The 13,481-nt window shown below is 38.2% G+C and overlaps 1 protein-coding gene across 3 annotated transcripts in view; it reads right to left on the minus strand.

Annotated features, from left to right (window-relative positions):
* The window catches only part of bcam (basal cell adhesion molecule (Lutheran blood group)), a 91,389-nt gene extending 89,724 nt beyond the window's left edge, over nucleotides 1-1,665 (minus strand). For 2 of the 3 annotated variants that reach the window (XM_022674240.2, XM_049480850.1), the window contains exon 1: nucleotides 1,466-1,664. In XM_022674240.2, coding sequence (XP_022529961.2) covers nucleotides 1,466-1,529 — 64 coding nt within the window. In that variant the 5' untranslated portion in view covers nucleotides 1,530-1,664. Of the gene's footprint in view, nucleotides 1-1,465 lie in introns of all 3 variants that reach the window. The other variant, XM_022674239.2, reaches the window with a different exon arrangement.
* Between the last annotated feature and the right edge of the window lie 11,816 nt (nucleotides 1,666-13,481).

Below are 13,481 nucleotides of genomic sequence, written 5' to 3' on the forward strand. Positions count from 1 at the left end.
TCTTTCTATCTTTCTCTCTCTCTCTCTCCCTCTCTCTATTTCTCTCTCTCTCTCTCTCTCTCTCTCTCTCTCTCTCTCTGATCGGTCCATCAGGCAGTAGAACACCATCAGCAAAACAACACCAACAATAATTCACCAAATTATCTTTCTTTCTATTTTTCTTCATACATCTTCCTCTCTCTCTCTCTTTCTCTTTCTTTACACTCCTTTTTACTCTATTTCGCTACCCCTCTTTCACTTCACACTCTTTTTTTCTCCCCTCTCTCTTTTTTGTTATTTCTCTGCATGTCTTTCTTTCTTCAATCGCTACACCCCTCTTTTCCATACCACTCTACCACTATCTCATTCTCTACACCTCTCTCTCTTCCTCTCTTTTCCCACTCTCATTCTCTACACCTCTTTCTTTCACTGCACCTCTGTTTTTACACCACTCTTTATCTCACTCTCTACACCCCTTTCTCTCTCTCTCTCTCTTGTTTCCTCTCTTCATTCTTTCCCTAATATCATTCTCTACACATCTCTACTCACATTTTCTATACCACTCTTTATCTCATTCTTTACAACTCTTTCTTTCTTTTTCTCTATTTTCTCTTACCCCTCTCTCATTCCTTATATCTCTTTTTCTCTACACCTTTTTGAATCTCTTTCTCTACACCCGCCTCTCTTTTTACACCACTCTTTATATCATTCTCTACACCCCTTTCTCCCTCTATTCTCCTCTTCTCTCTTTCTCTACAGTTCTTTTTTTCTCTCTGTTTCTTTTATCTTTGCACACCTGACTTTTCTGTCTGTCTTTTTCTGCTTTTCCTCGACGTCTCGCTAATTTTCCATCACTTTCTTCTCTTCCTCTGTCCCTTTGTTCACACTTTCTTTCACTTCTCGTTTTTCTTTTTACTGTTTTATATATCTCTCTTCTCGGTGTGGCTCTTGTCCCTCGAGCTTCTCTGAACCTCAAAGAGACGGGCCGCTACAACACACACACACACACACACACAAACACACGCTCGCGCACTGTGCAGTGCAGTGCATGCGCGCACACGCACGCGCTGAACGGAGCCTCCGCGTCTTTGCAGGACAGGGTAAAACGCCACAACACAACCCTCCTGGCATTTAACCCTCCTTAGAATCCTAATCTGGACTAAACCGAATTAAACTCCGCAAGTTTGGGTTGTTCATATTGTTTTAAATCCGTTTTGTGGAAAAAATCCTTCGCCTCGAGCCATTTAAAGCGCGCGCCTGTCTATACAAGCCGTGCGCGCTTCTGTAAGGAACAGGTTGTGGCGCCAAACCAACCAAAATATCCAAAATACCAAACAATCACAGAAAAACACGCTGACTCGATACATTCCCTGTCAGAAACCGGATAAAAGCTTAAAAACTAAGTGTGTGAAGCTCAGAGCGCACGCAGGAGACCGGGGACAGTCTCTTAAAAGAATAAAAAGCCCAGAGAAAGTCCTGCTCTTACCTTCCAGTGACAAAACCAGCACCACCAGCACCACCAGCGCGCTCCTCAGAGTCTCTCCCGCCATCGCTGCTCCTCTACAAACTTCTCCGGCTCTCCTGCTGCTCCGCTGCGGCTCTTCAGTCCGTCTCGCCTCGGTGAGAAGACTCCTCTCAGCCTCACACACCAACACACACACTCCGCACTGCGCGCGCACACACACCCACCAGCGCTGTTTTCTCACCCCCCTCCCTCCCTCCTGTCTGTCTCTCTCTCTACCACTCTCTTTTACTCACTCACCCAATCACTCTCTTTCTACTACCTCTACTGCTCTTTACCTCTCCCTCTCTCTCTCTCTACCACTCTCTCGCTCACTATTTCTACCTCTACTGCTCTTTACCTCTCTCTCTTTCTCTCTCTCTTTCTCTCTCTCTCTCTACCACTCTCTCACTCACTATTTCTACCTCTTTACCTCTCTCTCTCTCTCTCTTTCTACTACCTCTACTGCTCTTTACCTCTCTCTCTTTCTCTCTCTCTCTCTCTCTCTCTCTCTCTCTCTCTCTCTCTCTCTCTCTCTCTCTCTCTCTACCACTCTCTCGCTAACTATTTCTACCTCTACTGCTCTTTACCTCTCTCTCTTTCTCTCTCTCTCTCTCTACCACTCTCTCACTCACTATTTCTACCTCTTTACCTCTCTCTCTCTCTTTCTACCTCTACTGCTCTTTACCTCTCTCTCTTTCTCTCTCTCTCTCTCTCTCTCTCTACCACTCTCTCAGTATTGCCAAAGCATTAATTAATTAAATTATTAATTGAAGAAAATAAAGAATAATAATTGATCAGTTATAACATACATAAACAATTCACATATACATAAATAATTTGATACATTTAAATTAGACATTAATTATCATTGTAATTGATATTTGATATCATTGTATTGATATATATATATATATATATATATATATATATATATATATATATATATACATAGTAAATTACAGTTTTGCCCGAGCATTAATTAACTCTCTCACTCTCATAAACGTTCTATTTTGAGGGCACATCATATTTACACAGTTATAAAACCAGTCAATACAATACAATCTCTTTTTACCTCTAAATTCACTTAAGCTCTATCCGGACAAGATTAATTTCTCAGGGGGTCGTCTGTGAAAAATATTTCACACTTTTACTCAATTGCAATTGAAAAACAGGAGGACCAATGAGTTTTTTTGGCTTTCTCGGTCACATGACATCACGTTCAGTAGCTCCTCCATTTCCACTCGCTGTTGTGTTTACAGTATTAAAACAGTAGACAATTTAGTCTGTAATTTTTTTTATCTCAGAGGACGTCTGAGAAAAACACATATATGGTCGTTCTGGACGGGAATAAAATCACAGAGGACCCTCCAAAAAAAGAGAAAATTACCCCAGAACCCCCTGAGAAACTAATCCCATCCTGATAGGGCTTTACTCTACCTCTATCCTTCTAATGCTTTCTCATTCTCCATCACTTTCTCGCTCTCTGTCTACCTCTACCACTCTCTACCTGTTTCTTAACCACTCTCTCACTCTCTTTCCACCTCTATATTCACTTTTTGGCATTCTTTTCCTCTCACGACTTTTTTTTTCTCTTTCTACCTCCATCACTCTCTTTCTCTACCTCTAGCTAGCTCCAGTCTCTCACTCTCTCTACCACTACATTTATTAGCATGATAATTATTCACATTTGTAATCCCAAAGCTGTATTTAACACTTTTACAAGATAATAGGACAGAAGAAATATAACGAGTAATAGACTGTATGCTGTAAACTGTGTTTAGAGATGGTCCCTCACTTACTTTCTTCCTACACCTCTCTCTCTCTCTCTCTCTTTCTCTCTCTCTCTTTTGGAAATCTGATGAGGGCGGCAGTGGCTTTGGTTGATATATTTACACAAAAGGTGACCCTCCCCCCGGAGCTACGCTACAGTGGTGGAGCAGCATAAACACTCTCTCTAACTATATGAATACACTGTGTATACAGAGCTGAGAAAAAAATTTCTCACCCTGATTTATTCACAGTTTCAGATCTTTAAACCAATTAAACACAACATTTTAGTATGAGTTATTAGACTTATTCACTTATTCGAACAAACACCGAAAATATTTTTTATTTCATTTTTAGCTTGATAATAAATAAAAAGATAATCGAAAAGGTTATGATGGAACTGGCCCTCATCAGGATCACCCAGGGAAAGGAAGAGCAAGAGTTTCTCGGTTGTATAGGATAAGTTCTTCAGAGTTACCGGCCTTTTTTGGTTTGTTTAACACTTTTAATTTACTACATACTTCCTTATGTGGTCCTTTATAGTCTGATAGATCACGCCACTATTTATTTACTATGTAGGAGAAAATTGACAGGTACTGTAAATAAAGTATTAAATAAAGGCACCAAACAGAAAAAGACATCAATATTTAATTGATTAGTAGATCCTGCTTTTGCAGAAATAACAGCATCTAAACTCTTCCTACAGCTTCCAATGAGACTCTGGCTTCTGGTTGAAGGTATTTTGGACCATTCTTCTTTGTAAAACATCTCCAGTTCAGTCAGGTTTGATTCAGGTTTCTGATCATGAACAGCAGCCCGCATTAAATCACACCACAGATTATATTTCAATAATATTCAGGTCTGGGGACTGAGATGATCTGAGATGATCATTCCAGAACGTTGTACTTATTCGTCTGCATGAATACTTTAGTGCTTTAGTAGATGTTGAGCAGTGTTTAGGGTTTAGTGTTTAGGGTCGTTGTCTTGTTGAAAGATCCAGCCCCGGCGCTTTAACTTCAACTTTCTCACTGATTCTTCAACTTTGTTCTCAAGAATCTGCTGATATTGACTGGAATCCATGCAACCCTCAACTTTAACAAGATTCTCAGTACTTGCACTGGTCCCACAGCCTCACAGCATGATGGAATCACCACCAAATTTTACTGTGGGGAGCAGTAAAGTGTTTATCTTGGAACGCTGCGTTCTTTTTCTGCCATGCATAAATAACTGCCCTCCAAATAAACCAAGTTTCAACAGCACCTTATTCCAAAATGAAGCTGGCTTGTTCAAATGTGCTTAAGCATACCTGAAGCGACTCTGTTTGTGGCGTGTGCTCAGAAAAGGCTTCTTCTGCATTACTCTACCATAGAGCCTCTCATTGTGCAAAGAGCATCTGCAGCAAGATGTTGCAAGATGTTTTTATTTGCTTCTACTTGAGTAAGCATTATTTATAAATAAAAGTACTTTTACACCAGTTCTGTTTCTGTCCACTCTACCCACCTCTAAATAATGTTATTACATAACACATAATAAATTCCACTGCCCTTGCAATAATGAAAATGCTCTTTTGCATTATTCAGTTACTTCAAGTAATGACTGCACACTTCCTGTAAGTTATGTGCAGTTGCAGCCTTTGTTGTGAGGTGAGGTTTCTCAGATCCTACAGGGTTCTGGAAATGCTTATCTATTTATCACAGGGCTTTTTTTTGGTTTTCCTCTTCCGTTGGTAAAGTTTCAGACACGCCTCAAGTATAGACTTCTTCCTGTGTAAGATTAAAGAAAAACAATATCTGTATGAGACAATGGCCCTGTCTCAAAACCTGGTGTATTGAAAATAATAATTACAAAACTGATACAAGGATAAGGATAATAAAGTGTGCAGTGATCCTATATGGAAATATATGGATAATGGGTATAGAAACTTATAGATAATCATAATATCATGCTTGATTTGCTGTGTATGCAGTTATGCTAATTTTTATCCCATTTTCTCCCAATTTACACAGCCAATTACCCAAACCCCTATAGGACTCCCTAGTTATTGCCCCAACACACCAGCAGGGTGAAACCCATGTGAAGTCAACCACCGCCTACATGAACAGGATTCGAACCAGCGATCTCCTGATCATAGTGGCATCACCTTGGTGGTCTACTTGACCACTTGGAGTCTCTCCTCTACTGTAACTTAATGCAAATATAAACTATAGCATAATAAAATACAGAAACGGCATTTTACTGTTACATCTGCTTTGTTTCTGGTCCTTTAGTCTGTGCTGAAAACTCAATGAAGGCAGTCTGAGACACTTGAGTCTGAGACTTGGACTGGTAGAACAGGGGCAGTTTTAACAGGAAGTCTTATAAAGTCTTATAAAGACAGGTGGAAGCTGGTGATTGGTTGAGATTGTGACAAGTGACGAGCACTGCAGTTTCCTGCTAGAACTAGCAGTAGGTGAGTCGGTGAATCTGACTCCTCATCTGGTCAATTTTACAGACTCTATTTGCAAATTTGACAATATGGCCGACAGTTATGGCTTTATTTTGTATTTTCGTGTAGGAATGTGATGGAATGGAACCATAGTATTTGTGCTTTTCTATAATTCTATAATTGATTTACAGTAGCAGGAAATTTAACTACTGAAAAAAATTAAGAGTAAAATTTACTTAGAATTTACTTAAAATCTAAGTAAATTTTACTCGTAATTTTTTTCAGTGTAGTTAAATTTCCTGCAACTTTCTACATTTGCTTTTTTAAGTAAGTTTAATTTCAGATAAATTTAAGTAGCTTCAGCTCGGTTTCAAGACTTGAGTAAATATAGAGTAAATAAGTGAACTGAACTTCAGTCAATCCTTTCTTTTATTAAACTTTACTTCATTTATTTTTACTGAATCAATCCTTTCTTTTAGTATCATTTATTTAATTTCTGCATACAATATCACCTCACTACAATTACTTAATTTATACAATAATATTATATAATTTTAGTTAAAACACACATTCAAATATTTAGATAATTAGAAAAAGATTTATTTTGTAAACAGAGCAAGTCTCACTGTCTCAACACATGGATGCATGTAATAATTTTTTTTTTTTAGTATACTGGTATAAAGAATGTATTACATGCCATCTATGTGTTGAGACAGTGTAATGTTTACATAATATTTAAGTCTTGAAACCGAGTTGAAGTTACTTAAATTTATCTAAAATTAAATTTATTTAAAAAAAAAAAAGCAAATGCAGGAAGTTTTTTACTCATCATTTTGTTCAGTGTATTGTGATCCACAGGATCTAGGCTTGTTTTATGCTTTTGTCTTGTGGGGGAATTTTTGAGAAGATGCCTCTAGAAAAGACAGGACTGCTGAGGAGACCCTCAAACTGCATCAAGCCAAACGTGACAGCGTGATATGGCATTCGCCCACAGTTCTGCTACTCTCTCTCTCTCTCTCAGATAATAATGGTCTCTCAGTCAGGGTCTGAAGCAGGGATTCCTGGGATAACTGGACCAAAACAGCTGCTCTCGTTTCCAAGCCTCTTCTCTTTTTTCTCCACAGACAGCGAGAGAGTCCACTATCGCTCCAGATAAGACCAGAGGCACGGAGGTAAAGAGAAGAATGAAAGATTAAAGGAGAGGAGGAGTGGAGGAGGTCTCCTGCTCTTCTATCAGAAATACCCCTCGAGTACTATTTCAAGTAGGGGTGTGGAAGGTGGGGGTCGGGTAAGGCAGCATTCATTATGGTTATAGATAGAGTCTGATATCCAGCTGGGTCATTACTTTAGCCACCGAGTGAACCATGACAGCACAGCAAAAGCAGCGGTCATCACATAACCCAACCCCAGATAGAGCTCGCCTACGTACCATCAACATCACCCACACCAACAATACAAACACCAACAATACCAACACCAACAATACCCACATTAAAAACTAGCAATACCAACAATACCACCATTAAAAACTAATAATACCAACAATAGCAAAACCAGTACCAACAATACCAACAAAACCCATCACCAACAGTACCAACACCTACACAAACAATCCCAGCATTACAAAACTAACAACACCAACAATACCAACACCAATAATGCCAACAACTACACCAACAATACCAACAATACCACCTTTAAAAACTAATAATACCAACAATAGCAAAACCAGCCCCAACAATACCAAAACCAATACCAACACCAACAATACCACCACTAAAAACTAATAATACCAACTATAGCAAAACCAGCACCAACAATACCAAAACCCACATCAACAATACAAACACCAACAATACCACCATTAAAAAACTAATAATACCAACAATACCAAAACCAATACCAACAATACCAAAACCAATACCAACAATATCAACATCAAAAATACCTACACCAACAATACCAACAACTCTGCTACAAATACCAAAACCAACATCAACAATATCAAAACCAACATCAACAATATCAAAACCAACAGCAACAATACCAACAACATCAACAATACCAACAAGAAAACCAACACCAACAATATTAAAACCAACAACAGCACACAACCAACACCAACAATATTAACAACACCGCTAAAAATAAAAAAAACAACACTAACAATATCAAAACTAACACCAACAATACTAACAACATCAACAATACCAACATCAAAACCAACACCAACAGTACCAACAGCACTGCTAAAAATACCAAAACCAACACCAACAATAGCAAAACCAACAATACAACACCTACAATACCAACAACACCACCAACAATACCAAAACCAACACCAACAATATCAAAACCAACAACACCACCAACAATACCAAAACCAACACCAACAATATCAAAACCAACAACACCACCAACAATACCAAAACCAACACCAACAATATCCAACCAATAATACTAACAACACTAACAAGAGCTTTCAGACCTCAAATAATGCAAAGAAAACAAGTTCACATTCATAAAGTTTTAAGAGCTCAGAAATCAATATTTGGTGGAATAACCCTGGTTTTTAATCACAGTTTTTATATGTATCTTGGCATCATGTTCTCCTCCACCAGTCTTACACACTGCTTTTGGATAACTTTATGCTACTTTACTCCTGGTGCAAAAATTCAAGCAGTTCAGTTTGGTTTGATGGGTTGTAATCATCCATCTTCCTCTTGATTATATTCCAGAGGTTTTTAATTTGGTAAAATCAAAGAATTAGTTATTTTTTGCATTAATATGAGTGGTAAGATACTGTATATCCTTTATATATATTCCATAGCTTCTATGGGACATGACAGAATGTACCAGGTAAGTTAGCAGCTGTGTTATTTTGCTGCAGAGATGCTTCACCAGGATTCAGATGTTGGTTTGTTTGGTCTAGAGAGGAGATGAGGTTTGCTGATAGTGGCTCTGAACTCTGAGTGAACACACCATTTGGGCAGCAGTGCAGGTAGCATAGGATTGCAGCGCATATTATTGCTATCAGTCTGGGCCAGGAGAACATTCTGGTAATCTAACCCTACCTACTGACCTTCTCCGAGGCTACAGCTCGCTACCTCAACACATCCGAGGATTTACACAGCTAAAACCTGAAAACTGAACCAGCCTGAGTGGCAGGATTTTCTTTTTCTTGCATTTATAAATATGGAAAAGTGTAGAAAGTTCTAAAACTTGGAAAGGTCATGAAAACTGTGCTAAAAAATGATGTTGTTCGGAAAAATATTGAGCACAATTAAATTAGGGATGCACTCACTTTTTATTGCCAGTGGTTTCCAGCATAGTATTTACAGCTTACTCTTTCCAAAAATAATTCAAGGATTCAAGGAGATTTTATTGTCATTCGCATCACATGTGGTACATGAGGTGGAACGAAATTGTGATCTCACGATCCAGTTTTACACCCAAAGAGCTGTTATTAATAGATATATAGATAAAAAAAAGAATACAATAAAAGAAATAGAATATACAAAATAGATAGATAAATATCCCAAGAATAAAAAAAAATAAATAGAGAGTAGAAGGTTCAGCAACATGAAGTCCAGAGTGCAAGTGTGCTATAGCAGCATGATAATGTGAATTAGAGCAGTGGAGATAAAGTGTCTCAGTGCAAGTGAAGTGACCATGTTGGTAAACAGTAAACAGTAATTTGTCCTTGTAAAGTGTCAGTGCAGTGTGTTGTTAAGTGGAGTTTAAGAGTCTTACAGCTTCCGGAATGAAGCTGTTTCTGAGTCTGTGTCAAATAATGATCATATCCCAGTGCGGTAAAGCTAAATCTACAAGAAACCCATTGAGAGAAAAACTCCTAAAAAAGTGAAAAATCTCCTTCCCCAACCAATATTATTTACCTTTAGTGCTTCAAACACATTTATATGATGTTTCTATAACCAAATAATATCAGTAAACGACTCAAAAGTGTCCACAGAAAAAAAAGTGTGAAACTACCTGCTTTACTCAAACTAAAGCTAGGTATGGTGTGCGCACTACTTTATATAGTTTTTATTTTACCTGCACATTTTTACTAAGTAGTTTACATTTTTGTATATATATATATATGTGTGAATATATTTAAAGTCTATACATTCAAAAATAGGTAAAAATTGGTCAAATTTTGAGCAAAACATGATCAGTTCCAGGAAAATATAACAATTCTGCTTCCTTTTACATTTTGAACGATTGAATATTTTTGAGCAGCCGTATGTCTTCAAAGGGTTAACTAACATGACCGTCTTCACCAGGTTATGTACACTGCACTCCAACCAATCAAACTCAAAGGAAAGCATATCTTAAACTAATTAGGAGAGATTTTTAAGCCAAAAAGAATGCAATACGTTGCTGTCGATTTTCAGTTTGCTACATAATTTGAACAGACAAACTGTCCCTTACACTGCGCCAATTTTTTTTTGATGAACGGACCAATAGAAACTCTTCAAAATGACCTGAAATTAACTATTTTTTACATTGACTTCCATTGAAAGTTTACAAGGTTTTTTTTTATCTCTCTCCTGTAAAGTTGCTGTTTTGGAGATAAGTATTTTTTTTTTATTGGACAGTGATGATAAACCACTTTCTCATAAAAGCATATTTTTGGGGCAATAATTGAACAAGATTTCCAGTTCTATTTCAGTCCTACCAAAATTGCGTCTCGCATCCGGTAGCAATTTTCCCCACTTCCCCCTTTTTACTATGTTTCCACTTGCGAGGCTCTTCTATGCAAAGCGGATGACAATGAGTCATTATAAAGATTTTGTGCTGCGTTTGTGAGAGATTACATTTAAATAAGTCATTTTCTGTCTTCCTGACTGGAAGAGTGCTTAAGTGATTTTCCCATCACAGCGTGCCCACTGCAGGAAAACCACTCAGGGTGAAATGGAAGGGCACGCGCAGGTGAATTGAACCACACTGAGAGTATACGCTAGTGCACTAAAGAAATCGCTAATTGGCACAAATACAGTTCCAAACACAAATTTGACTGAGGATACGATTACAAAGCCTGGTCTGAGGTCTCTTTGTTCTTTGTCTGCCTGCGTTTTTCTCCCTCTCTCTCTCTCTCTCTGCCCCACAGTTCATCTTTTTCTCTCTTTTAACCCTCAATTTGTCATTCAGGGGTCTCTCTCTTCCCTCCCCAAACGCCTTTCCGTTCCCTCAGGCTCCATGTTAACACATTCTCGCCTAGGAATCAAAGCCTTTCCCTTCACTTATGTCCCTCTTTTCATCATTCAGTCTTCCATGACTCTATCAATCTCTCATTTCACTGCGTTCACTGGGCTCCAGACTGTGGCAAACCCATCAAATTTGGGCTGGAAGAAGACTGATACAGATCTGGCGGCTCCTTCTGAATTTAAGCAAGCCATCCGCCATATCCCCTTTAATGCAACATTACTCCTTTGACTAAAACGTATAGGATTTTCAGCCAGTCAAATATACAGCTTTGGACAAAACCGAAGAGAGCGCTTAAAATTACCAAATTAAAAACCTCTGGAATATAATCAAGAGGAAGATGGATGATCACAAACCATCAAACCACCAAACTGAACTGCTTGAATTTTTGCACCAGGAGTAAAGCAGCATAAAGTTATCCAAAAGCAGTGTGTAAGACTGGTGGAGGAGAACATGATGCCAAGATGCATGAACAAAACTGTGACCTGAACCCTTTCTGAACTTTCTGAATATAATTTGGATTATTTGCATTATTGATGTGTTATTTCAGTTATTGCTTGTTAGTTAAGATGTTTGTAGCCCTACGAGTCTAACAAACAAACAAAAAAATGTGTGGACTTTTAATATAATTAATATGTAATATAGATTTAATACAGATTATATCTTTAATTTATAAATTTAGGGAAGGAAATACCTTATCACATACCTTATTAAAAAACAGCCATTAAAACAGCTTTTCTCATCTGTCAGCTTCAGTTCTGCTGAAAAGCTTGATTTGATTTTTAAGTCAGAAAGAAAAAAAATGCAATACGTTGCTGTCCTATGAAAAACACTTATCTCCAATTTTGTCGATTTTTAGTTTACTACATAATTTAAACATGCAAACTGCATTTTTTTTTTCTTTTTGGCTTAAAATCAAGCTTTCCAGCCGAACTGGAGCTGAGAGATTTTCTTTTTAAAAAAGCTATTTTATTAGCTGGTTCTTGATATGTGTGGAATTTCCTTCCATAAATTCATAAATTAAAAATTTAATCTGTATTCAAATCCGTATGAAATCTGTCTCGAATCTTTGGCACAAAGTTATCCAAAAGCAGCGTGTAAGACTGGTGGAGCTATACAGGATTGCTAAATCTTTGATTGTGAGATTTTTGCAGTCTAGTGGCTGCATATGTATCATGTTCAAAAGGACAAGATAATTGTGATGAAAATGTCGTGAAAACGACCCGTTTTTTTCTGATCTGTATTGCAGACTCACGTCGAGTTGAGTTTAGACTTGCCTGGATTGACTGATCTTATCTTAGCACAAAAAGAAACTCACTTATGTTGTCTATTCAGTCTATTCAGGTTTAGTCAGGTTTATATACTGCAGATGCAGCGCAGAGATACGGCTTTAAAAACTAATCCAGCTTGACTGAACCAGACTCGTGGATTACACATGACCACACAGGTTCCTGAGATTTAATCTGCGACCCAAGGCGCCTTTCCTGAATGCGAGTCGCTGTCTTGCTCTCCGCATCCTGTCACAACAGTCCCTGTGTGTTGCGTCTACGATACAGCATTCCACCGCAAGTCATTTGCATTTTTGTGCCTACTATAGCAGCGTGCCATGTGGGCGAGGATTCTGACATTTCCCTGCTCTTCTTCATCAAGCACAGACAATAGCCTCTATCATCCCCCTGCCCACTGCTCACTACTCTGTGCTCACTGTTCACTATCGGCTACACTAAGTGCCTCTGAGGACACTCCCGGCACTCACTGTGTGGCTAAGTTCAGGAGACCCGGCTCAGATTTTTTACCAAATTGAAAACCTACAGGGGTTGGACAATGAAACTGAAACACCTGTCTCATTTTAGCCTGGTGTCTAATCTTTAATCATTAATTGCACATTGCACCAGTAAAAGCAGAGTGTGAAGGTTGGTTCAATTAGCAGGGTAAGAGCACAGTTCTGCTCTAAATATTAGAGTGCAATGCACACTATAACATTATGGGTGACATAGCAGAGTTCAAAAGAGGACAAATTGTTGGTGCACGTCTTGCTGGCGCATCTGTGACCAAGACAGCAAGTCTTTGTGATGCATCAAGAGCCACGGTATCCAGGGTATTGTCAGCGAGATACCACCAAGAAGGACCCACCACATCCAACAGGATTAACTGTGGACGCTGTAAGAGGAAGCTGTCTGAAAGGGATGTTCGGGTGCTAACCCGGATTGTATCCAAAAAAACATAAAACCACGGCTGATTAAACCACAAATTCAGAATTCAATGTGCACCTCAACTCTCCTGTTTCCACCAAAACTGTCCGTCACCACAATCAATTATTGTGCTCTAAATCCAGATGTTTTAGTTTTATTATCCAACCCCTGTATGTAATAAGAGAGCACTTAAAAATTATTGTGAGTTTCTTTGATTTTACCAAATTGAAAAACTCTGGAATATAATCAAGAGGAAGAAAAAACTGTGTTTTATAATTACTCAGGTTATATTTGTCTGATATTAAAGTGTGTTTAATAATATGAAAAATGTAAGCATTTTAAAAAAGGCAATAAAAGAAAATCTGTAGGAGGCAAATACTTTTTGACAGCCCTGTAAACTGTAATA

Source organism: Astyanax mexicanus, chromosome 6 (assembly GCF_023375975.1).
Source record: "Astyanax mexicanus isolate ESR-SI-001 chromosome 6, AstMex3_surface, whole genome shotgun sequence".
Lineage (NCBI taxonomy): Eukaryota > Metazoa > Chordata > Actinopteri > Characiformes > Acestrorhamphidae > Astyanax > Astyanax mexicanus.